The 27,153-nt window shown below is 44.1% G+C and overlaps 1 protein-coding gene across 1 annotated transcript in view; it reads left to right on the top strand.

Annotated features, from left to right (window-relative positions):
- Window positions 1-15,187, top strand: part of LOC137362530 (cytochrome P450 2K6-like) — a 131,521-nt gene extending 116,334 nt beyond the window's left edge. The window contains exons 8-9 of the mRNA XM_068026922.1: window positions 6,368-6,509; window positions 7,185-15,187. Coding sequence (XP_067883023.1) covers window positions 6,368-6,509; window positions 7,185-7,366 — 324 coding nt within the window. The 3' untranslated portion in view covers window positions 7,367-15,187. The remainder of the gene's footprint in view (window positions 1-6,367; window positions 6,510-7,184) is intronic.
- Window positions 15,188-27,153: the final 11,966 nt, after the last annotated feature.

The raw sequence follows: 27,153 nt of genomic DNA, 5'->3' as shown, positions 1-27,153 counted from the left end.
GAAAGAAAAGAGTTTCTTGTTTTACTTAGGGAATTAATTCATCTTGTTGCTTTGTAAAATTTTCTTGAGAGAGAAATTGCACAGCTCTTTGCCCTTCAGTTTAAATTGTCTCTCAGAGAGCTCTTAACTGACTGCTCAAACCAGTTTTTGCCAGCTAGTTTTCAAAGTCAAAACTGCAACATTGAATCCCGTGTTCTCTCTCTCTCTCTGTGGCTGTTGCTTGAAAATTAGAATGCACCTTGCCTCACTGTCTCTGGAGAGTTCTTAAAAGTGCACTGTTCACTTTACATTCTTAAATCACTCTTTACACTCTCAATATTTCCAAGGAGAGTAAAAGAAACACAGGACCGTGAAGCAGTGTTCTAAATTGAAAGAAGTACAAGTAAACCGCTGCTTCACCTGAAAGGAGTGTTTGTGGTCTTGGATGGTGAGGAGAGAGGAGGTAAAAGGGCAGGTACTACAGCTCCTGTGATTGCATGGCAAGGAACCATGGGCAGGGGACGAGGTGTTGGGTGTAATGGAGGAGTGGATCAGAGTGTCCTTTGGAATGCTCCCAGGGGAGGGGAGGGGCAGATGCATTTGATGGTGGCATCACGCTGGAGGTGGCGGAAATGGTGGAGGATGATCCTTTGGATGTGGAGGCTGGTGGGGTGGAAAATGAAGAAAAGAGGAACCCTGTCACAGGTCTGGGAGGGATAAATGGGTCATTTTCAGGTTGGCAAACTTTAACTAGTGGAGTCCCACAGGAATCAGTGATGGAGCCTCAACTATTTATGACCTATATTAATGACTGGGACAGCTATGATCATTTTAAATGGCAAAGTGAGGTTCGGGGCCGAATGGCCGACTCTGCTTCTTGTTTCTTAGGTTCTTATGTTTGTGTATGTGGGGGTCTGTTTGTATGTCTGTATGTAAGTGTACTGTGTGTGTGTAACTGTATATTTGTGTTTACCTGTGTATTTGTGTGAATGTATGTACGTGTATTTTATTTGTGTGTGTAACTGTATGTAAGTGTTTTTTCTGTGTATTTTTATGTCTATATGTAAGTGTATCATTGTGTGTGTGTTTGTAACGGTATGTATGTGTTTGTCTGGGTATTTGTATGTCTGTATGCAAGTGTATCGTTGTGTGTGTGTGTTTAACTGTATGTATGTGCTTGTCTGTGTATTTGTTTGTCAGTATGTAAGTGCATCTTTATGTGTGTGTGTGCAACTGTATATATGCATTTGTCTGTCGATTAGTAATTCTGTATGTAAGTGTATCTTTATGTCTGTGTGTAACCCAATGTACGTGCTTGTCTGTGCATTTGTATATCTGTATGTAAGTGTATCATTGTGTGTGTCTGTGTAACTATATCTATGTGTTTTTCTGTGTATTTGTATGTCTGTATGTAAATGAATTTGTGTGAGCGTAACTGTATAAATGTGTTTGTCTGTGTATTTGTATGTCTGTATGTAAGTGTATCTTTGTGTGTGTGTTTAACTGTATGTATGTGTTTGTCCGTGTATTTTTATATCTGTATGTAAGTGTAGCTTTAATTGTGTGTGTTCCTGTATATATGTGCTTGTCTAAGTATTTGTATGCCTGTATTTATGTCTGCAGAATGCAGTCTGGTTTCAATCTTACTTTGAAGAACTGGAACCTGTCATAGCCGCTAAGTGCATTGCACTGCTGAACTACGAGAAAGCCCCCAGCAAGTTAACATCCGTAGCACTTAAAGCTGCTAGATGCGCTGCACAAAGAACAGCCAGGCGCTGCGCAAATGACTACTGGCAACACCTATGCAGTCATATTCAGCTGGCCTCCGACACCGGAAACATCAGAGGAATGTATGATGGCATCAAGAGAGCTTTTGGGCCAACCATCAAGAAGATCGCCCCCTTCAAGACTAAATGAGGGGACATAATCACTGACCAACACAGGCAAATGGACCGCTGGGTGCAGCACTACCTAGAACTCTACTCCAGGGAAAATGTTGTCGCTGAGACCGCCCTCAATGCAGCCCAGTCTCTACCAGTCATGGATGAGCTGGACGAGCAGCCAACAAAATCGGAACTCAGTGATGCCATTGATTCTCTGGCCAGCGGAAAAGCCCCTGGGAAGGACGGCATTATCCCTGAAATCATCAAGAGTGCCAAGCCTGCTATACTCTCAGCACTCCATGAACTGCTTTGCCTGTGCTGGAATGAGGGAGTAGTACCACAGGACATGCGTGATGCCAATATCATCACCCTATATAAGAACAAGGGTGACCGCGGTGACTGCAACAACTACCGTGGAATCTCCCTGCTCAGCATAGTGGGGAAAGCCTTTGCTCGAGTCGCTTTAAACAGGCTCCAGAAGCTGGCTGAGCGTGTCTACCCTGAGGCACAGTGTGGCTTTCGAGCAGAGAGATCGACCATTGACATGCTGTTCTCCCTTCGTCAGCTACAGGAGAAATGCCGTGAACAACAGATGCCCCTCTACATTGCTTTCATTGATCTCACCAAAGCCTTTGACCTCGTCAGCAGAAGTGGTTTCTTCAGACTACTAGAATAGATTGGATGTCCACCAAAGCTACTAAGTATCATCACCTCATTCCATGACAATATGAAAGGCACAATTCAGCATGGTGGCTCCTCATCAGACTCCTTTCCTATCCTGAGTGGCGTGAAACAGGGCTGTGTTCTCGAACCTACACTCTTTGGGATCTTCTTCTCCCTGCTGCTCTCACATGCATTCAAGTCTTCAGAATAAGGAATTTTCCTCCACACAAGATCAGGGGGCAGGTTGTTCAACCTTGCCCGTCTGAGAGCGAAGACCAAAGTAGGAAGGTCCTCATCAGGGAACTCCTCTTTGCTGACGATGCTGCTTTAACATCTCACACTGAAGAGTGCCTGCAGAGACTCGTCGACAGGTTTGCGGCTGCCTGCAATGAATTTGGCTTAACCATCAGCCTCGAGAAAACGAACATCATGGGACAGGAGGTCAGAAATGCCCAATCCATCAATATCGGCGACCACACTCCGGAAATGGTTCAAGAGTTCACCTACCTAGGCTCAACTATCACCAGTAACCTGTCTCTCGATACAGAATTAAACAAGCGCATGGGAAAGACTTCCTCTGCTATGTCCAGACTGGCCAAGAGAGTGTGGGAAAATGGCGCACTGACACAGAACACAAAAGTCCGAGTGTATCAAGCCTGTGTCCTCAGTACCTTGATCTACGGCAGTGGGGCCTGGACAACGTACGTCAGCCAAGAGCGACGTCTCAATTCATTCCATCTTCGCTGCCTCCGGAGAATCCTCAGCCTCAGGTGGCAGGACCGTATCTCCAAAACAGAAGTCCTCGAGGTGGCCAAGATCCCCAGCTTATACACACTACTGAGTCAGCGGCGCTTGAGATGGCTTGGCCACGTGAGCCACATGGATCCCCAAGGACACATTGTAGAGCGAGCACGTCACTGGTATCAGACCCACCGGCCGTCCATGTCTCCGCTTTAAAGACGTCTCCAAACGCGACATGAAGTCCTGTGACATTGATCAGAAGTCATGGGAGTCAGTTGCCAGCGATCACCAGAGCTGGTGGGCAGCCATAAAGGCGGGGCTAAAGTGTGGCGAGTCGAAGAGACTTAGCAGTTGGCAGGAAAAAAGACAGAGGCGCAAGGAGAGAGCCAACTGTGTAACAACCCTGACAACCAATTTTATCTGCAGCGCCTGTGGAAGAGTCTGTCACTCTAGAATTGGCCTTTATAGCCACTCCAGGTGCTGCTTCACAAACCACTGACCACCTCCAGGCGCTTACACATTGTCTCTCGAGACAAGGAGGCCAAAGATGTAAGTGCATCTCTGTGTGTATGTATGGATGTGTTTGTCTGTTTATTTTTCTGTCTGTCTGTATGTTTATTTTTGTTTCTGTGTGTGTAACTGTATATGTGTTTGTTTGTGAATTTTTATGTCTGTATGTAAGTGTATCTTTGTGTGTGTCTATATATATGTATTTTTCTGTGTGCTTTTATGTCTTTATGTAAGTGTATCTATGTGTGTGTAACTGTATGTATTGGTTTGTCTGTGCATTTGTATGTCTGTATGTAAATGTATTTGTGTGTGTCTCTGTATATGTCAGTTGTATTTGTATGTCTGCGTGCATGTGCAGCTTGAAGTCTGTGTCTATACCTGTATATATGTGTTTGTCTGTATATTTTATGTCTGTATGTAAGAGTATCTTTGTGTGTATGTGTAACTGTATATATGTCTTTGTGTGTTTGTATGTCTGTATGTAAGTGTATCTGTGTGTGTTACTGTACCTATGTGTTTTTCTGTGTGTTTGTATGTCTGTATGTAAACGTATCTTTATACGTGTGTGTAACTGTATATATGTATTTGCCTGTGTATTTGTATGTCTGTGTATAAGTGTATCTTTGTGTGTGTGTAACTTTATATATGTGTTTGTCTGTGTATTTGTATGTCTGTGTATATGTGTATCTTTGTGTGTGTAACTGTATATATGTGTTTATCTGTGTATATGTATGTCTGTCTCTACGTGTATCTTTGTGTGTTTATGTGTAGCTATATATGTGTTTTATGCATATTTGTATGCCTGTATGTAAGTGTATGTTTGTGTAACTGTATATATGTTTTTGCCTGTGTATTTGTATGTCAGTATGTAAGTGTATCTTTTTGTGTGAGTGTGACTGTATGCATGTGTTTGTCTGTGTATTTGTATGTCTGTATGTTTATTTTTGTCTCTGTGTGTAACTGTATTTATGTGTTTGCTTGTGTATTTTTATGTCTGTGTGTGACTGTATCTTTGTGTGTGTCTATATATATGTGATTTTCTGCGTGTTTGTGTGTCTTTATGTCAGTGTATCTATGTGTGTGTAACTGGAGGTAGGTGTTTGTGCATTTGCATGTCTGTATGTAAATGTATTTGTGTGTGTCTCTGTATATATGTGTTTTTCAGTTGTATTTGTATGTCTGTATGCATGCGTAGCTTTAAGTCTGTGTCTGTACCTGTACATATGTGTTTGTCTGTGTATTTGTATGTCTGTATGTAAGTGTATCTGTGTCTGTGTGTGTCTAACTGTATGTGTGTTTGTCTGTGTATTTGAATGTCTGTATGTAAGTATATCTTTGTGTTTGTGTAACTGTAGATATGTGTTTTTTGTGTATTTGTCTGTGTCTATGTAAGTCTATCTTTGTATGTGTGTTTGTCACTACATGTTTTGAATTGTTGCAGCAAATCTGCTCCACAGATTCCTTACAACTCTTCATCTTCCCCAGCCTATCTACTTCACAGAGGCAGGAATATAAATGGAGAGAGAAAGAGATACAGAGAGAGAGACTGAGATAAAGAGAGAACAGGAGAGGTATAGATTCACTATGAGACAGGGAGACAAAGGCAGGCAGACAGAGATATACAGTCAGAAACAGTCAGAGAGAGAGGTAGAGAGTGACAGTAGGGGCAAGAAACAGATACGATGATAGATGCAGAGACAGTTTGAGAGAGCAGTTAAAAAACATACAGTATCCTGGGCTTTATTAATGGGGGCATAGAGTACAAGAGCAAGGATGTTATGTTGAACTTGTATAAGACACTAGTTCGGCCTGAGCTGTAGTATTGTGTCCAGTTCTGGACTCCACACTTTAATAAAGATGTGAAAGCCTTGGAGAGAGTACAGAAAAGATTCACGAGAATGGTTCCAGGGATGAAGAAGTTCATTTATGAAGATAGATTGGAGAAGTTAAGACTGTTTATCTTGGAGAAGAGAAGGCTGAGTGGTGATTTGATAGAAGTATTCAAAATCATGAGGGGTCTGGACAGGGTAAATAGAGAGAAACTGTTCCCACTCATGAAAGGATGGAGAACGAGAGGGCACAGATTTAGAATGATTGGCAAAAGAAGCAATGGCGACATGAGAAAAAACGTCTTCACAGAGTGAGTGGTGAGGTTCTGGAATGCACTGCCTGAAGGTATGTTGGAGGTAGGTTCAATCAAGGCTTTCGAAAGGGAATTAGAGTGTTATCTGAAAAGGAAGAATGTGCAAGGTTTACAGGGAGAAGGCAGGGGAATGGCATTATGTGAATTGCTCATTCAGAGAGCTGCTACAGACAAGATGGGCCAAATGGCCTCCTTCTGTGTAAGAGTTCTGTGGTTCTGAATGACACTGGTGTTTGTGAACATGAATGAAGTTGAAGTCCCACACACGGGCTATAATCAGCAAAGTTCGTCAGCAGAAAACACAGGGACAAAGTTAAACTTAGTGAAATAAGTGGTTTGAAAATGTTTCTGATCCACCACAGTGACTTGGTTCTGTAACATTAATATTTCAAGAGTAAATTGAACCACATGTCAACTGTTGCTGACCGTGTTTGTTATTCTGTTCCAGAGAACTCCGGTCCTGATTTTGCTCTGGTCGGTGCAGCGGGACAAAACTCAATGGGAGAAGCCGGATGAGTTCAATCCATCCCACTTTCTGAACTCTGAGGGGAGATTTGTTCAGAGAGATGCTTTCCTGCCTTTCGGTGCAGGTACTAATTGGCCCTGGAAACGTGTTATTGTGGGTTCTTAATGTTTATAGATTTCATTGATTCAACGGGCCAACTCTTCAGTAGTGTCACTCGTAATGGCCGTGGGTTAGATCTGTGACTCTGTTTCTCCTGGTGACTGGGCATTGGAGGAGAGTCAATCCTCAACAGTTACCTGATCTGAGGGGCCGTATGGTTGAGTTAGACCCAGATCAAAGAGCAAATTGCACCAGAGGACACTGATTGAATCTTGCAGTGAAACTGTATCCTGTTGATTTGTATATTACATAACAAATAGACCAGTTTTGTTTTGCTTTATAAGAAGATTCATCTCATCAAAGTGCTTTTGATTCTGCCCTCCAAAGAATAGGAGTGATGCACGTGGTGACCACATGCACAATCGACAAACCCGATAAACACAATGAGGAATCTTACTGTTCCAACTCTGGGACACACTATTGTGTAATTAGATATTGGGTAGAAAAGGTATTTTCCAGAATATAGCGAACAAGGAGTTCACTTACAGGAGAGGCAGGTGGCGTTGAAAATATCCAGTGGACACAATAATTAATAACTGGTCATACTGCTGGTACAATGTGTCATTAAGAAGAATATTCTGTTTGGTAAATCTGAACATTTACACCATCACTTAAAGCCTCTTTTTATTTTTTTCCCCAGGTCGTAGAATTTGTCCTGGGCAGTCTATTACCATGATGGAGCTCTTCCTGTTTTTCACAACTTTGTTGCAGAAGTTTAAGCTTCAGGCACCAGCGCATGTGACTGATCTGGACATCACCCATGGAACGAGCAGAACATTAGCTCCGAACCCGTATAAACTGTGTGCTGTACCCCGGCAATAGGAAGTCTGGTGAACAATCGGACCTCCCAAGTATTTTGCTTTCTGGGTAGTCTCCTGAAGATATTTGCTTAAATATAATCACAGCTCATTTAATGCTAAAAGTGCCTGCTTGTAAAGTCTTCAGTCTTTTGTAAAATTGGTTGTGAGGAAATGGCCATTCCCATATCCCTCTGGATACTCGAATTCCTGATTTCATGCCAGTGAGAGAGATTTACATTCAACTAATGGGGCTGCAATCACACTGTGCATTTAAACAAATGGTTTAATACTGTAGTTAGTACAGCTGAGCAAGGAATTGTATCTGAATATTTGTTCCCATAGTTATAGAACAAAGAACAAAGAATTAAGAACAGTACAACACATGAACAGGCCATTCGGCCCTCCAAGCCTGCGCCGATCTTGATGCCTGCCTAAACACCTTCTGCACTTCTGGGGCCCATATCCTTATATTCCCTTCCTATTCATGTATTTGTCAAGTTGTGTCTTAAATGTCGCTATCATATCTGCTTCCACCACCTCCCCTGGTAGCAAGTTCCAGGCACTCACCACCCTCTGTGCAAAAAACTTGCCTCGCACATGCCCTCTAAACTTTGCCCCTCGCACCTCAAACCTATGTCCCGTAGTAACCGACTCTTCCACCCTGGGAAAAAGCTTCTGACTATCCACTCTGTCCATGCCGCTCATAACTTTGTAAACCTCTATCATGTCGCCCCTCCACCTCCGTCGTTCCAGTGAAATTTCACTGTGAGATTTCAGTTCCAAACTGGAGAGAATTTCCTATTGTTAATGTAACAGGGGATTTCCCCTCACAGTGACTGCAGCCAAATTATGAACATGATCTTTCATCCCCTGTATCTTCTTTTAACTAGAGTTACATATGAACATACAAATTAAGAGCAGGAGTAGGCCACTCGGCCCTTCAAGCCTGCCCTGCTATTCAACAAGATCATGGCTGATCTGATTGTAAGCTCAACTCCACATTCCCGCCTACCCCCGATAACCTTTCACCCCCTCCTTGCTTATCAAGATTCTATCTACCACTGCTTTAAAAATATTCAAAGACTCTGCTTCCACTGCCTTTTGAGGAAGAGTTCCAAAGACTCACAACCCTCTGAGAGGAAAACAAACTCCTCATCTCTGTCTGAAATGGGTGACCCCTTATTTTTTAAACAGTGACCCCTACTTCTAGATTCTCCTGCAAGAGGGGACATCCTTTCCACATTCACCCTGTCAAGCCCCCTCAGGGTTAAGTTACCTCTTACTTTTCTAAACTCCAGTGGATACAAGCTGAGCCTGTCCAACCTTTCCTCATAAGACAGCCTGCCCATTCCAGTTATTAGTTATAGAGTGTTACAACACTGATACAGGCCCTTCGGCCCACTGAGTCAGTGATCACCCATTTATACTAATCCTACATTAATCCCATATTTCCTACCACATCCCCACAATTCTCCTATCACCTATTTACAATGGCCAATTTACCTATCAACCTGCAGGTCTTTGGCTGTGGGAGGAAACCTGAGCACCTGACAGAAACCCACACAGTCACAGGGAGAACTAGCAAACTCCACACAGGCAGTACCCAGAACTGAACCTGGGTCGCTGGAGCTGTGAGGCTGCAGTGCTAACCACTGCGCCACTGTGCTGCTCCCATTGTGTAAACCTTCTCTGAACTGCTTCCAACACATTTACATCCTTCCTTAGATAAGGAGACCAATACTGTACTCAGTACTCCAGAGGTGATCTCACCAATGCCCTGTGTAACTGAAGCATAACCTCCCTACGTTTGTATTCAATTCCCCGTCATGATAAATGATAGCATTGTATTAGCTTTCCAAACTATTTGCTGTACCTGCATGCTAACCTTTTTCGATTCATGCACTAGGACACCCAGATTCCTCTGCATCTCAGAGCTCTGCAATCTCTCACCAATTAGATAATATGCTTCTCTTTTATTCTCCCTGTCAAAATGGACAATTTCCCACTTTCCCACATTATACTCCATTTGCCCAATCTTTGCCCACTCACTTAACCTATCTATATCTCTTTCAAGCCTCCTTATGTCCTCTTTCCAACTTAATTTCCAACCTATATTTGTGTCATCAGCAAATTTAGCAACTATATCTTCAGTCCCTTTATCTAAGTCATTTATATAAATTGTAAAAAGTTGAGGCTCCACAGATCGGGACTGTGGAGTTGAGCTTCTCATCAGATCAGCCATGATCTTGTTGAATAGCAGAGCAGGCTTGAAGGGCCGAGTGGCCTACTCCTGCTCTTAATTTGTATGTTCATATGTATCTTTAGTTAAAAGCAGATACAGGGGATAAAAAATCATGTTCATAATTTTGCAAATGGAGTATAATGTATAAGACCACTCGTTACATCTTGCCAATCTGAAAATTACCCATTTATGCCTACTCTCTGTTTCCTGTTCACTAGCCAATCTTCTATCCATGCTAATATGTTACCCCCTACAACGTGAGATTTTATTTTCCACAATAACCTGTGATGTGGCACCTTGTCAAATGCTTTCTGGAAATCTAAGTACAGTAGATCCACCAGTTCCCCTTTATCCACAGCACATGTTACTTCTTCAATTAATTGGTTAACATGGTTTCCCTTTCACAAAACCATTTTGACTCCGCTTGATTATCTTGAATTTTTCTAAATGCCCTGCTAGAACATCTTTAATAAAAGCTTCTAACATTTTCCCTATGACAGCTGTTAAGCTAACTGGCCTGTAGTTTCCTGCTTTCTGTCTCTCTCCCTTTTTGAATAAAGGAGTTACATTTGCTATTTTCCAATCTCATGGAACCTTCCCTGAATCTCGGGAATTTTGGAAAATTAAAACCAACGCATCAACTATCTCAATAGTCACTTCATTTAAGACCCTAATGAAGTCCATGTGGGCCTGGGGACTTGTCAACCTACAGCTCCAACAATTTGTTCAGTACCACTTCCCTGGTGATTGTAATTTTCTTGAGTTCCTCCCTCCCTTCCATTTCCTGATTTACAGCTATTTCTTGGATGTTACTTGTATCCTCTATAGTAAAGATTGATGCAAAATACCTGTTCAATTCATCTGCCATCTCCTTATTTTTCATGATTAATTCCACAGACTCACTTTCTATAGGACCAATGTTCACTTTGTGAACTCTTTTCTTTTTAAATTATCGATAGAAACTCTTACCAAATGTTTTTATATTTCTAGCTATCTTTCTCTCGTACTATAATTTTTCTCTCCTTATTAATCTCTTAGTCATTCTTTTTTGTTTTTTATATTATGTCCAATCTTCTGACCTGCCACTCATCTTCGCACAATTATATGCTTTTTCTTTAAGTTTGACACTATCTTTAACTTTTTTAGTTAACCATGGATCCTCCCTTGGAATTTTTCTTTCTCGGGGTGTAACTATTCTGTGTATTCTGAAATATCCACTTAAATGTCTGCCACTACATCTCAATTGACCTAACCTTTAACAAATTTGCCAGTTCACTTTAGCTAGCTCTGCTTTCATGCCCTCATCATTGTCCTTATTTAAGTTTAAAATATTAGTCTAGGACCCACTCTTCTCTCCCTCAAACTGAATAGAAAATTCCGACATATTATGATCGCTGCTGCCTAGTGAGGTTATTAATTAATCCTATCTTGTTGCACAATACCAGGTCCAGCAAAATAAAAGCAAAATACTGTGGATGCTGGAAATCTGAAATAAAAACAGAAAGTGCTGAAAATGCTCAGCAAGTCTGGCAGCATCTGTGGAGAGAGAAGCACAGTTAACATTGCAGGTCTGGAAACTTTCAGCGGAACAGTTCACAGACTTGAAATGTTAACTCTGCTTCTCCCTCCACAGATGCTGCCAGCTCTCTGGTTGGCTCCAGAACATGCTGTTCTAAGAAACTATCCCGAAAACATTCTGTGAACTCCTCATCTAGGCTACCTTTGCCCACCTGATTTTTCCAGTTTATATATAGATTAAAAGCACCCATGATTATCGCCATAACTTTCTGACAAGCTCCCATTATATCTTCCTTTATACCCCATCCTACCATGTTGTTACTGTACACCACTCTCACAAGTGACTTTTTGCCTTGATCTTTTCACATCTCAACCCAAACCGCTTCTACATCCTGGTTTCCTGAACTTAGGTCATCCCTTTCTATTGTGCTAATACCATCATTAATTAACAAAGCCTCCCCTCCACCTTTTCCTCGCTTCCTGTTCTTCCTAAATGTCATGTACCCTTCAATATTCAGGTCCTAATCTATGCCATCCTGCAGTCAAGCCTCTGTAATGACTATCAGATCATACTTATTTATTTCTATTTGTGCTATCAGTTCATTTGTTTTGTTTCGAATGCTACATGCATTCAGATACTGAGCCTTTAGTTTTTCCCTTTTATTATTTTAGTAACCTCTCGCCTTATCTGCTGATTTACTCTTAGATTTGTACTCTCTGACCCTTCCTGTCACGGTCTGTTTATCATTTCCCATATCAATACCTTTCTCTCTTGCCTTGTCTCTATTCTTTGATTTACCACATCATCCCAAATTTGATCCTTTGCCCCCACAGAGAGACTCTAAAACCCGGTATACTTCACTCGTTATGCCGTTCGCTAGAACACAAAAAATAGGAGCAGGAGTAGACCTTATGGCCCATTGAGCCTTCAAAAAGATTATGGATGATCTGAGGATTCAACTCCATGTTCCCGCTCGCTCTCCATACCCCATGAGTGCCTGAGAGACCAAACAGCTGTATATCCCAGCCTTAAATGTATTCAATGATAGAGCATCCACAACCCTCTGGGGTTGAGAATTCCAAAGATTCACAACCCTTTGCATGAAGTAATTTCTCCTCATCTCAGTCCTAAATGATTGGCCCCTTATCCTGAGACGGTGCCCCCATATTTTGGATTCCCCGAGCAGCAGAAATAATCTCGGTGTCTACCCTAATCAGCCCCTTTACAATCTTATACGTTTCAATGAGAAATAGAACAATAAAACACTGGTCCCAGCATGGTTTAGGTGAAGACAGTCCCAACGCTACACGCCCCGCTTTCCCCAGTACTGGTGCCAGTGCCCCACAAACTGGAACCCACTTTGACCACACCAGTCTTTGAGCCAAGCATTCATTTCTCTAATCTTATTTGCCATATGCCAATTTGTGTGGCTCAGGTAATAATACAGAGATTATTACCTTTGAGATTCTGCTTCTTAATTTAGTGCCTAGTTCCTCATACTGACTACGCAGAACCTCGTTCATTGTCCTGCCTCTCAAGGAAATAAACCAATTTCTGAAATTTTTCCAGACTATTAGGGAAAGGGCATTTAGGCCCATATGTCTGTGTCAGTATGATTGGGGAGAAGAGAGTGCCAGTATGAACTGGGGGGAGAGAGTGTCAGTATGAACTGGGGGAGAGAGAGTGTCAGTATGAACTGGGGGGAGAGAGTGCCAGTATGAACTGGGGGGAGAGAGTGTCAGTATGAACTGGGGGCAGAGAGTGTTAGTATGAACTGGAGAGAGGGAGTGTCAGTATGAACTGGGGTTGAGAGTGTCAGTCTGAACTGGGGGGAGAGAGTGCCAGTATGAACTGGGGGGAGAGAGTGTCAGTATGAACTGGGGGGGAGAGAGTGCCAGTATGATTTGGGGGGAGAGAGTGTCAGTATGAACTGGGGGCAGAGAGTGTTAGTATGAACTGGGGGGAGAGAGTGTCAGTATGAACAGGGGCTGAGATTGTTAGTATGAACTGGAGAGAGGGAGTGTCAGTATGAACTGGGGTTGAGAGTGTCAGTATGAACTGGGAGAAGAGATTGTAAGTATGAACTGGGGGCAGAGAGTGTCAGTATGAACTGGGGGAGAGAGAGTGTCAGTATGAACTGGGGGGAGAGAGTGTTAGTATGAACTGGGGGGAGAGAGTGTCAGTATGAACTGGGGGGAGAGAGTGTCAGTATGAACTGGGGGGAGAGAGTGTCAGTATGAACTGGGGGGAGAGAGTGCCAGTATGAACTGGGGGGAGAGAGTGTCAGTATGAACTGGGGGGAGAGAGTGTCAGTATGAACTGGGGGGAGAGAGTGTCAGTATGAACTGGGGGGAGAGAGTGTCAGTATGAACTGGGGGGAGAGAGTGTCAGTATGAACTGGGGGTGAGAGTGTTAGTATGAACTGGAGAGAGGGAGTGTCAGTATGAACTGGGGGTGAGAGTGTCAGTATGAACTGGGAGAAGAGATTGTAAGTATGAACTGGGGGCAGAGAGTGTTAGTATGAACTGGGGGCTGAGAGTGTCAGTATGAACTGGGGGAGAGAGTGTCAGTATGAACTGGGGTTGAGAGTGTCAGTATGAACTGGGGTGAGAGTGTCAGTATGAACTGGGAGAGAGATTGTCAGTATGAACTGGGGATGAGAGTGTCAGTATGAACTGGGGGGAGAGAGTGTCAGTATGAACTGGGGATGAGAGTGTCAGTATGAACTGGGGTGAGAGTGTCAGGATGAACTGGGGAGAGAGATTGTTAGTATGAACTGGGGGAGAGAGAGTGTCAGTATGAACTGTGGGGAGAGAGTGCCAGTATGAACTGGGGGAGATAGAGTGTCAGTATGAACTGGGGGGAGAGAGTGTCAGTATGAACTGGGGGAGAGAGAGTGTCAGTATGAACTGGGGGGAGAGAGTGTCAGTATGAATTGGGGGTGAGAGTGTCAGTCTGAACTGGGTGTGAGAGTGCCAGTATGAACTGGGGGGAGAGAGTGTCAGTCTGAACTGGGTGTGAGAGTGTCAGTATGAACTGGGGGAGAGAGAGTGTCAGTATGAACTGGGGGAGAGAGAGTGCCAGTATGAACTGGGGGGAGAGAGTGTCAGTCTGAACTGGGTGTGAGAGTGTCAGTATGAACTGGGGGAGAGAGAGTGTCAGTATGAACTGGGGGAGAGAGTGTCAGCATGAACTGGGGATGGGTAGGCTATTGGTCTTTATGTTATGGGATTGAAATTCCTCACACCACTATTTAATAAAACATTTAGCTTTGAGTTCCTCTCTCTGCTGTTTTTGTAAACCTGTTAGTGACTGTGCATAACTGCCCACTAGCTCTTTTTGAAGCTAATTTTAACTGGCGTAATTAAACTGGCGACTGATTGTTTTACACTCTTGTAGATAGGATTTTGACTGAAAGGATTTAGCCTGTGCTGTGTTGGTTCTGTAATCAAGCTATTCTGTTTTTGATAATCATGTTTCAAATATATTATCCTTTCTGAATGAACTCGTGATATGAGGAAGTCAAACTGTCCGTTGTTATTAGATCTGAGGTGAGCTATGAGTTTAATAATACCTCATCTCGTGTTATACTGTTTATATAGGTTTGTCCACAATGAAAGATCATTGAACTACGGAACTTTATTTTGACTATAGCCACCAGCATTTGCTCATTAGATTGACCTTATGTGAGCACAGCAGTTCTCTCAGGATATGTGCAGAAACCAGTGTTCTTCGTTGGTTTGCTCACTCAGTGTGGATATATTTGTTGTTTGTGGCAGAAAGAATAGCTTAGTCCTGATAACAAGGTAATGAGTGTAAAGCAGAGTGAATTTTATTGGAGAGCAGCTGAATTGTATCCAATTGGTTACAGTGGAGGAACGCAGGGATGGTTCCAATTCATCACTGAGAAATCGATTAACAGTAATAATTCTGCCTGGTATTAAGTGTGAAGTAGACTGAACTGGTCACAGAGTTTTACACGAGGCCAAGGGATGAGAAAACCCTTAGACGTCACATGTGCTCCAGGTTAGTTAATGTCATCTCGAATTTGATCTGTTGCAAATAAATTCTGTTGAATTAAACTTTTCTATGAGTGTGTTTATTTTTGGTGTCTCAGTAACACTTTCCTCAAACAAGAACTAGGACAATGAAACAGGCAGAGAGTCATAACAACACAGAAGGAGACCATTTGGCCCATCGAGTCCGTGCTTGCTCTCTGTAGAACAGTCCAGTCAGTCCCACTCGTTCACTCTATCCCCAAAGCCCTGCAAGTTTATTTCCCTCAAGTGCCCATCCAATTTCCATTTTAATTCAAAAAGGTGCAAAGGCTGGCCATGTTCCTTTTGCCAACAGAGGACAGCTCCCTGCATATGTAGCTTTGAGCAAGCTTAAGTGAGCCACATTGGGAGCCCGACTGATAATCTTAAATTAGTTGTTAGTGTAATTCTTAGCACGCTTGATGTTGTTCAGCAAGTGCTGTCCAATTGTGGAATCACATCTCATATTAGACATTGTGTTCTGAGTTTTGCAAGAACAGTCTAGTTAAGTGAAGTCAGTAGAACATAGAACATAGAACAGTACAGCACAGTACAGGCCCTTCGGCCCACGATGTTGTGCCGAACCTTTAACCTACTCTTAAGATCAAACTAACTACCTACCCTTCATTCTACTATCATCCATGTACCTATCCAAGAGTCGCTTAAATGTCCCTAATGTATCTGCTTCTACTCCCACCGCTGGCAGCGCATTCCACGCACCCACCACTCTCTGTGTAAAGAACCTACCTCTGACATCTCCCCGAAACCTTCCTCCAATCACCTTAAAATTATACCCCCTGGTGATAGCTCTTTCCACCCTGGGAAAAAGTCTCTGGCTATCCACTCTATCTGTGCCTCTCATCATCTTGTACCCCTCTATCAAGTCACCTCTCATCCTTCTTCGCTCCAATGAGAAAAGCCCTAGCTCCCTCAATCTTTCTTCGTAAGACATGCCCTCCAGTCCAGGCAGTATCCTGGTAAATCTCCTCTGCACCCTCTCTAAAGCTTCCACATCCTTCCTATAATGAGGCGACCAGAACTGAACACAATATTCCAAGTGTGGTCTAACCAGGGCTTTATAGAGCTGCAGCATAACCTCTCGGCTCTTAAACTCAATCCCCCTGTTAATGAAAGCCAACACACCATACGCCTTCTCAACAACCCTATCAACTTGGGTGGCAACTTTGAGTGATCTATGGACATGGACCCCAAGATCCCTCTGTTCCTCCACACTACCAAGAATCCTGTCTTTAAGCCTGTATTCTGCATTCAAATTCAACCTTCCAAAATGAATCACTTCACACTTTTCCAGGTTGAACTCCATCTGCCACTTCTCAGCCCAGCTCTGCATCCTGTCAATGTCCAGTTGCAACCTACAACAGCCTTCCACACTATCCACAACTCCAGCAACCTTTGTGTCATCGGCAAACTTGCTAACCCAGCCTTCCACTTCCTCATCCAAGTCATTTATAAAAATCACAAAGAGCAGAGGTCCCAGAACAGATCCTTGTGGAACACCACTGGTCACCGAGCTCCATGCTGAATACTTTCCATCTACTACCACCCTCTGACTTCAATGGGCCAGCCAATTTTGTATCCAGACAGCCAACTTTCCCTGAATCGCATGCCTCCTTACTTTCTGAATGAGCCTACCATGGGGAACCTTATCAAACGCCTTGCTAAAATCCATATACACCACATCCACTGCTCTTCCTTCATCAATGTGTTTTGTCACATCTTCAAAGAATTCAACAAGGCTTGTGAGGCATGACCTGCTCCTTACAAAGCCATGCTGACTCTCTCTAATCAAACCATGCTTTTCCAAATAATCATAAATCCTGTCTCTCAGAATCCTCTTCAATAATTTGCCCACTACTGACGTAAGACTGACTGGTCTATAATTCCCAGGGTTATCCCTATTCCCTTTCTTAAACAAGGGAACAACATTTGCCACCCTCCAATCATCCGGCACTACTCCACTAGACAGTGAAGACGCAAAGATCATCTCCAAAGGTGCAGCAATCTCTTCCCTCGCTTCCTGTAATATCCTTGGGTATATCCCGTCTGGCCCCGGGGACTTGTCTATCCTCATGTCTTTCAAAATATCCAGCACATCCTCCCTCTTAACCTCAACCTGTTTGAGCATATCAGCCTGTTCCATTCATGGGATGTGGGCATCGCAGGCTAGGCCAGCCCTTCTTGCCCATCCCTTCTTGCCCTTGAGAAGGTAGTGGTGAGCTGCCTTCTTAAACCACTGCAGTCCATGTGGGGTAGGTACACCCACAGAAAAGAAATTCCAGGATTTTGACCCAGCGACAGTGAAGGAACGGCGATATAGTTCCAAGTCTGGAGTCAATGGGAATCAGGAGGAAAACTCTCCGCTGGTTGGAGTCATACCTAACGCAAAGGAAGACGGTTGTGGTTGTTTGAGGTCAATCATCTCAGCTCCAGGACATCACTGCAGGAGTTCCTCAGGGTAGTGTCCGAGGCCCAACCATCTTCAGCTGCTTCATCAATGACCTTCCTTCAATCATACGGTCAGAAGTGGGGATGTTCGCTGATGATTACACAATGTTCAGCACCATTCGCGACTCCTCAAATACTGAAGCAGTCCGTGTAGAAATGCAGCAAGACCTGGACAATATCCAGGCTTGGGCTGATAAGTGGCAAGTAACATTCGCGCCACAAGTGCCAGGCAATGACCATCTCCAACAATAGACAATCTAACCATCTCCCCTTGACATTCAATGGCATTATCGTCGCTGAATCCCCCACTATCAGCATCCTAGGGGCTACCATTGACCAGAAACTGAACTGGAGCAGCCATATAAATACTGTGGTGACAAGAGCAGGTCAGAGGTTAGGAATCCTGCAGCGAGTAAGTCATCTCCTGACTCCCCAAAGCCTGTCCACCATCTACAAGGCACAAGTCAGGAGTGTGATGGAATACTCTCCACTTGCCTGGATGGGTGCAGCTCCAACAACACTCAAGAAGCTCGATACCATCCAGGATAAAGCAGCCCGCTTGATTGGCACCTCATACTCAAGCATTCACTCTCTCCTCCACCACCGATGCACAGTGGCACAGTGGTTAGCACTGCAGCCTCACAACTCCAGTGACCCAGCTTCAAATCTGGGTACTGCCTGTGCGCAGTTTGCAAGTTCTCCCTGCGTGGGTTTTCGCTGGGTGCTCTGGTTTCCTCCCACAGCCAAAGACTTGCAGTTTTATAGGTAAATTGGACATTATAAATTGCCCCTAGTATCGATAGGTGGTAGGGGAATATAGGAAAGGTGGGGATGTGGTAGGAATATGGGATTAGCGGAGGGTTAGTATAAATGGGTGGTTGATGGTCGGCACAGACTCGGTGGGCCGAAGGGCCTGTTGCAGTGCTGTATCTCTAAAAAAAAATGAAGTTGCACTGCAGCAACACACCAAGGCTCCTTAGACAGCACCTTCCAAACCCGTGACCTCTACCACCCAGGTTGACCAAACAGAACTCTTATCTCCCGACAGGCACCCGTTTTTGAGATCCACAGTCACTTGGTTTGCTAACATAAAGTCGGCACCAAGGACTCCGGAATGTGGCTGTTCCCACTTTAAAAGGATGCACTTTCACCCGGTGTGTAGGTCTCCTCGGCAGATTGCGAAGGGTGTGGAGATTGCTCCAACCTGCTCATCTCCGGTAAAGTCCACCAGACTGTCTGGGACCCCGCTAGACTAAGGGGAGATGGTTAGGTTATCCAGAGACTAATGGTGTCCTGGATCCTTGGCAGGCTGTTTTCCACTGGATACCATAACCAGTGGTTTAACAGGTCCCCTTGTAACTGAGCTCTTACTACACGCCCCGCAGTGAGCTTGGCATAAACTGGCCAATGCCTGTCTGCAAACGCTGCCAGGCTCTCGTTGGCCGTCTGTCAGGTTTTTTCTATCTGGGCGAAAGGGCTCCTCTGATTATACCCCATCGCTCCCGTAATCAATTCCTTTAGTCCCTCTGTAGTGCCTTCCCCCATTTTACAGTCTGCGCAAAGGCTCTGTTACAATTGGTCATCCAGGGACGTGAGGGGAAGCTTGTTCATTTCCAATTCACATTGGTTGACCTTCCCCACCTGCTCGATCGTGTGAAGTGCAGGGAGGGATCCCCATCCTTCCTCACCTTGTCTCCCCGCTATCAATTTCTGGAGTTGGGGCAAGTCATATGGGACTACATTGTCATTCTGCAGAGGACCCCGGCCCCCACCCGCAGGTGGCAGAACAAATTTCTGTTGCCACATTTGACACAAGGGATTCCCTCGGCCCCTCCGGCCTTCTATCCCCATGTCCTGGGTGGGTAGTGTCGGGTACAATTGATTCCCTCGACCATCCTGGTCTTCAATCCTCCTGTCTCAAAGACCCCGAGGTCCGGTAGTTCCCCAGACTTCCTCTTCTCCATTACCCTCAAGGGTGGGCTCCCCCTCACTGAACCTCAACTGAGGCTCAGTGTTACAATTACAGGTAGGATAAGGCACATTGGGAGGAATCCGAATCTACTCTCTCTGAATCTCCTCTCTCTGAATCTCCTCTCTCTGAATCTCCTCTCCTGAATCTACTCTCCTGAATCTACTCTCCTGAATCTCCTCTCTCTGAGTCTCCTCTCTCTGAGTCTCCTCTCCTGAATCTCCTCTCTTGAATCTACTCTCCTGAATCTACTCTCCTGAATCTCCTCTCTCTGCATCTCCTCTCTCGGAGTCTCCTCTCTCTGAATCTACTCTCCTGAATCTCCTCTCTCTGAATCTCCTCCCCTGAATCTCCTCTCTCTGAGTCTCCTCTCCTGAAAATCCCCTCCTGAATCTCCTCTCCTCAATCTACTCTCCTGAATCTACTCTCCTGAATCTACTCTCCTGAATCTCCTATGTCTGAATATTCTCTCCTGAATCTCCTGTCTTCTCCTGCTGCTTCTCTCTGAATCTCCAATGATCATCTGCTTTTTAACTCGTCTCGTCTCCCGCTGCTTCTCTCCAAACTTTCGAGGTTTTGCTTCCAACTGTCGTCCTTGACCCTCGCCCCAGGGAGACACCGTACCATTCTGGAATCACGTCTGCGTCCGCAGGAATGCCTGCTTGTGACCCAACTATAGAATCCCCTATCTATCACGATTTCTTTCCCAATCTTCCTCCTGAAGAGCAGAGCAAACTGTGGTGCCATGAATTGGCTCTGGTTGTACTGCTGAGAGAATCCATTACCATCATCATTATTCACAATACCAGACGAAAAGCTTCGACAACATGTCTCGATTTTCAGCAATATGAAAGCTACAGATACTTCTTGAGTTTCTTTTTTCAAAGTTAGTTATCAGGAAATGGCTGTCACTGGAAAAAAACATTTATTGCTCATCCCTAGTTGCCATATTGTAATATAACAGATGTGATAGAGTCATAGAACTGGACAGCAAGGAGACCAGTCAGCCCATCATACTGGATCTTTGCTAGAGCTATCCAATTAATCCCACTTCCATGCTCTTTCCTCATCTCCCTGTACGATTTCCCTTCAAATACTCAGCCAATTCTCTTTCGAAAGTTACCATTGAATCTGCTTCCACTGACCTTTCAGGTAGTGCATTCCAGATCACAACAACTCACTGTATATAAAACATGTTTCCTCATGTCACCTCTGGTTCTTTCACCTTAAACCTGGGCCCCTTGTTACCGACCCACCTACCACTGGAAACTGTTTTGTTTTATTTATTCTATCAAAACCATCCATGGTTTTGAACACCTCTATTAAATTTCCCCTTAAGCTTTTCTGCTCTGAGGAGATCAACCCCAACTCTCCAGTCGTAATTGAAGTCCCTCATCCCTGGTAAATCTATTCTGCACCTTCTGCAAGGCTGTGACTTTCTCTGTGCTGGACAGGATTGAACACAATGCTCCAGCTGAGGCCGATCCAATGTTTTATAAACATTTAGCAGAACTTCCTTGCTTTTACACTGTCTCTATCAGGATCTACAAGCTTTCCATTTTTTAAATGGGGGCGGCACAGTGGTGCAGTGGTTAGCACTGCAGCCTCACAGCTCCAGGGACCTGGGTTCGATTCTGGGTACTGCCTGTGCGGAGTTTGCAAGTTCTCCCTGTGTCTGCGTGGGTTTCCTCCGGGTGCTCCGGTTTCCTCCCACATGCCAAAGACTTGCAGGTTGATAGGTTAATTGGCCATTATAAATTGCCCCTAGTATAGGTAGGTGGTAGGGAAATAATATATAGGGACAGGTGGGGATGTGATAGGAATATGGGATTAGTGTAGGATTAGTATGAATGGGTGGTTGATGGTCGGCACAGACTCGGTGGGCCGAAGGGCCTGTTTCAGTGCTGTATCTCTAAACTAAACTAAACTAAACTAAACTAAACAGCCTTCTGAACTTGTCCTTTCACCTTCAAGGATTTATGTACAGACACAGCTGCAAACTTTGAAATGATACTGCTTATATTCAAATTCAGGTCATGAACAGATATCAAAAAGAGCAATGATTCTAATACTGCACCCTAGGGAACATCACTGTGAACTTCACTCCAGCCTGAAAAAACAACCACTTACAGCCACTTATCCTGGCTTTCTATCCATTAGTGGATTTTGTATCCACTGCCCCTCCTTTAATCCCATTGGCTTTAATTTTACTAACAAGTCTATAATGCAGTACTTTGCAAAATCCTTTTTACACGTCAACCACATTACCCCCATTAGCCCTTTCAGTTACTTCATCAAAGAACTCGATCAAGTTAGTCAAACATGATTTACCTTTAACAAATCCATGATGAATTTGATTGATTGGTCCACACTTTATCAAATAGTCTCTAAAAGTCAACCCACCACTGACTGGCCTGTAATTGCCGGGTGTATCCCTCTCCCCTTTTCTGAACCGGGACATAACATTTGAAAATCTCCGGCAATCCCTCCATATCCAAGGAAGATGTCTTGCTCAGCCACTTCAGAGGACAGTTAAGAGTTAACCATGTTGGTCTGGGACTGGAATCACATATAGACCAGACTGGGTAAGGATGGCAAATTTCCATCTCCAGGTGACATGAATGATTCAGTTGGGCTTTTATGACAATTCAATATTCCCAGGGTCACTTTTACTTCTGTCAGCTGTATAAAGAACAGTTCTATTGAAATGTCATTATTCATCTTGTAATTCTCACCTGAAAGAAGCAGAAATCGGGAATCTGACTTCCATGTCAGAAATGTGTTCACGGTGCCATTGGAACTGTTTGGTGCTGGGACAAACACCAGCCTTCAATGGAGTCTGCTGCTCATGGTGAAATACCCAGAGATTCAGAGTAAGTATTTAACAACTTTTACTTCACTTATTTATTGAAACACTTACTTCAGAATCAAGGAGGAAAGTTATAGATTTGAAGAAAAACATTAGGGGGATTTTAACTTCCGAGAGGGTGATCTGGTGGAATGAGGGGGTGGGATGAGAGAACGAGTGGATGGTTGGTACACCAAGCCAGCCAGCAGCACTCCCAAAACAGGCTTCTGGTGGCAGCCCAGAGCAAGTCAGTCACAGGTCAGATGTTTTTATGAGTTTGAAAAGCTGCCTGTTGCAGATAATGTCTCCCTTCCAGATCACCACCCCTCCCAATCGTAACTCCCCTCACCTCCCCCTCCCCCTCCCCCCACGCCCTCGATTGGTCCCCTCTGCTTATCACTGCTCTCATGATCATTCCTCCTCTCCCAGTTCCTCTTCTCCTCATTGCCTCACCCTCTCCATTGCCACCTGTCCTGGTCACCCACCATCTCCCAATTGCCCATCTGACGATCCCCCTTCTCCCAAACTCACACTCTTCCAAATGCCCCTCCCATGATCAGCCCCTCCTCCCCATCAACCTCTCTCCTGATGGCCACTTGAAATGCAGCCCCTTTCCTAATTGTGCCCCCCATCTGATTACCCCACTCCCACATTTGCCCCCTCTCCTATTCCCCACATCTCGGGCTGGAATTTATGGCCCCCCCCTCAAGGTGGTATTGGAAGTGGAGGGGCTGGGGGCAGCTGGGAGGCTGGGGGCAGAGGGCCCATTTCCTCACCGCCACCAAGTAATGTTGTTGGAGGCGGGCAAGTCTGATGACAGCCTTCCTGCCCAGCCAGGGTATTCCAGACGGTCACGGAGACGCCGCCTTTCTAAGCAGAGGTCTGTGTCTCCAGCACAGGGCCAGGGTTCAAGACCTCTCCAGTATCAGGAGTGGTGCCAGTCCTGTCTGTTTTCTCTCCCACTTGCCCCCTCTCCTTTGCCTCCATCTTCCAGTAATGCTCATTCGACAGCCCCACTGGCATTGAATTCTACCCATCCTGTATCTGAAGACTGGTCAGGCTCCCACCAAAAGGATCAATGAAAATGTTTGTTTCTGTTGTCTAAGGGCATCAATATATATGGAGTAAAGGTGGGTGAATGAAGTTGAGGTGTCGATTAACCATGATCTAATTAACATCAGAAAGAGGCTAACCATAACTCTGCACAAAGATATATTCCATTCAGAAAGAAAGTCTTACAAGGAGGATGAATTATCTGTGACTAAGGAAGTTAAAGATGGTATCAAATTGAAAGAAAAGGCGTACAGTGTTGAGAAGATTAATGGTAGGCTTGAAGATTGGGAAACATTTAGAAACTAGCAAAGGATGACTAAAAATGGGAGAAATTGGAATATGGGAGTAAACTAGCAATATAAAGACAGACAGTAAGAGCTTCGACAAATATATAAAAAAGAAAAGAGTAGCTAAAGTAAACGCTGGTCCCTTAGAGGCTGAGACTGGGGATTTAATCATGGGAAACAAGTGTATTGTATCTGTCTTCCCAGTAGGTGATAGTAAAAGCATCTCAATAATACTAGAAAATTCTGACGCAAAAGGGAGGGAGGAATGTGAAAAAATCAAATGAATGAATAAAAAAAATCACTATCACTAGAGAAAGGTATAGGAATACTAATAGCACTAAAGGCTGACAAGTCCACTGGTCCTGATGGTTGTATCCTAGGGCCTTAAAGAAGTGGCTGCAGAGTTTTAAAAATATTCATTCAGGGAATGTGGGCGTCACTGGCCAGGCCAGAATTTATTGCCCATCCCTAATTGCCCTTGAGAAGGTGGTGGTGAGCTGCCTTCTTGAACCACTGCAGTCCATCAGGGCTGTTGTTAGGAAGACAGTTCCAGGATTTTGACCCAGTGACAGTAAAGGAATGGCGATATAGTTCCAAGTCAGGATGGTGTGTGACTTGGAGGGGAACTTGCAGGTGGTGATGTTCAAATGCACCTGCTGCCCTTGTCCTTCTAGGTGATAGAGGTTGTGGGTTTGGAAGGTGCTGTCTGAGGAGCTTCGGTGCATTGCTGCAGTGCATCTTGTAGATGGTACACACTGCTGCCACTGTGCGTTTAGATGGTGGATATAGAGGATGCATTGGCTGTAAGCTTCCAAGATTCCCTAGATTCTGGAAAGGTCCCAGTGGATTGGAAATCTGCAAATGTAAAACCTCTATTCAAGAAAGGAGGGAGACAGAAAGCAGGAAATTACAGGCCATTTAGCCTCACACCTGCCATTGGGAAATTGATGGAATCCAGCATTAAGAAGGAGTAACAGGACATTGTTATGAGTGCTTCCATTTCTTTGGTAAATTCTTGAGAATTTGTGTTCAAACTGAAAAGGAGTCCATGGATAAGTTTTTAAAAGTGCTCACCAGTAGGTTTCCAGGACTTGGATTGTAAACAAGCCCTTACTGGAAGGCGAGATGTAGATGTGATATCATTACATTTCACCAATCCAGATATAATTACAGAAGTCACTTGCAAAGTTATCTCTCAATAACAGTCATGTCTGAGATTGTTGTAACTGTCAGAGGAGGGACATTGAGCAAGACGGTACATTATACAGTAACATAGTGAAAACCTCTCATTGCACAATTCCCATGGGCATACAACATATTAGTGTCCAATTCTTATCCAATCCTCACTCAAATGATTTAACATTTTCTCATTCTAATCCAAACCCTCAGGCATTATACACTTGTTGCAAATTCTTACCTGAGTTTGTCATAAGATTTAACGTTTCCTTGTTCTGATCTAAGCTCTCAAAGTATCCTCGTTGCTAATTCTTACCCAAGATTTAGTCATAAGATTTAACGGTTCGTTGGTCTGATCATAGTTCTCAGTCATAAGACTCTTGTTTCTAATGATTATCTAAGCTCCCAGGCCTGCTTCATGAAGAAAAAGCTTCAAGCTAATCTTGGGGGCCATGTGACTTTAACAAACACAAAGAACTAGCCTTTCTTTAGCCAACACCACCTGCTTCCATATGCAGTGAAATGCCACATGATCTGAACACTGAAATGATATCAGGGAATGAGCTACTTTTGTACAGTCTGGGAGCCTCACATCTATGCACACCAACACCCACCCCACCACCACCACTACCATGACTACCCCAAAACCATCCTGATATATGACACTGTTGTCACATCTGACCTGTTCTCCCTCTCTTCGACAGCTTCCTTGTCAGGGATGGACATCTTTCACCAAGTTGAACTAGACGAGGGAGAGGCCAGGTGTCGACAGGTGATGGTATCATGGTCAGATCACTGCTGAGTGTAAAAATCCCTTGATGATCATGGGACACAGAAGCAGGTGGAGAGAAAAATGACTTTTATCTTTCAATAAATGTTCCTGCTGCTTGCTTTACTTGTTTGGAATTTCTCAATAGATGACTTAAAAACTGCAGAGATGGATAGAAAAGAAATATAATTATGACAATAGGAATCCCAAATAAAGAGAAAATGACATCAACATCTGCAACTGGGCAGGTTAATTGAGCAGGTACCGATTCTTCATCAGAACTGAAATCGTGCACCCAGAAATACGTCATAAATATATATCAAGAAAAGCAGTCACCCTAGTACTGACCCCTGGGGAAGCCCTCTACATACCTTGCTCCAGTTTATCAAACAACTGTTCACCCCACTCCCTGTTTCCTGTCAGTCAACTTCATATCCATGCTGCCGCTGTCCCATTTATTCCATGGGTTTCAACTTTGCTGGCAAGCCTATTGTGTGGCATTTCATCAAACCCCTTTTGAAAGTCCATGTACACCACATCAACTGCATTACCCTCATCAACCCTCTGTTACCTTCTCAGAAAACTGAATCAAATTGGTTAAGCATGATTTACCCTTAACACACTTCATATTGCTTTCCTTAATTAATCCACACTTATTCAAGTGTCCTGAATTATCATTTCTAAAATCTTTCCCACCACCGAGATTAAAGTGACTGGCCTGTAGTTTGTGGGTTCATACTCACACCCTTTTTTGAACAAGGGTGTAACATTTGCAATTTTTCAGTCCTCTGGCACCACCCCTGTATCTAAGGAGGATTGGAAGATTTTGGTGAGCACCTCCACCAATTTCCACTCATACTTCCTTCAATATCCTTGCATGCATCCATCTGATTGTGGTGATGTATAAACTTTAAGTACTGTTACGAAAGTGCTTCTGTGTTTTAAATATATTTTTGAAGGGTGAATTTTTGAAAGATTGCAGAAATGTTAGAAATGCAGACTGGTTCAATCTCACTTTGAAGAACTGGAACCTGTCATAGCCGCTAAGTGCATTGCACTGCTGAACTACAAGAAACCCCCAGCAAGTTAACATCCGTAGCACTTAAAACAGCCAGAAGCACTGCAGAAAGAACAGCCAGGTGCTGCGCCAACCACTACTGGCAACACCTATGCAGTCACGTTCAGCTGCCCTCAGACACCGGAAACATCAGAGGAATGTATGATGGCATTAAGAGAGCTCTTGGGCCAACCATCAAGAAGATCGCCCCCCTCAAATCTAAATCAGGGGACACAATCACTGACCAATGCAAGCAAATGGACCGCTGGGCTGAGCACTACCTGGAACTGTACTCCAGGGAAAATGTTGTCACTGAGACTGCCCTCAATGCAGCCCAGTCTCTGCCAGTCATGGATGAGCTGGACGTACAGCCAACAAAATCGGAA

The sequence above is a fragment of the Heterodontus francisci genome, unplaced genomic scaffold (genome assembly GCF_036365525.1).
Source record: "Heterodontus francisci isolate sHetFra1 unplaced genomic scaffold, sHetFra1.hap1 HAP1_SCAFFOLD_816, whole genome shotgun sequence".
In the NCBI taxonomy this organism is placed as follows: Eukaryota; Metazoa; Chordata; class Chondrichthyes; order Heterodontiformes; family Heterodontidae; genus Heterodontus; species Heterodontus francisci.
Note: the sequence above shows the minus strand (reverse complement) of the source record. Positions and strands in the feature narration are given on the sequence as shown.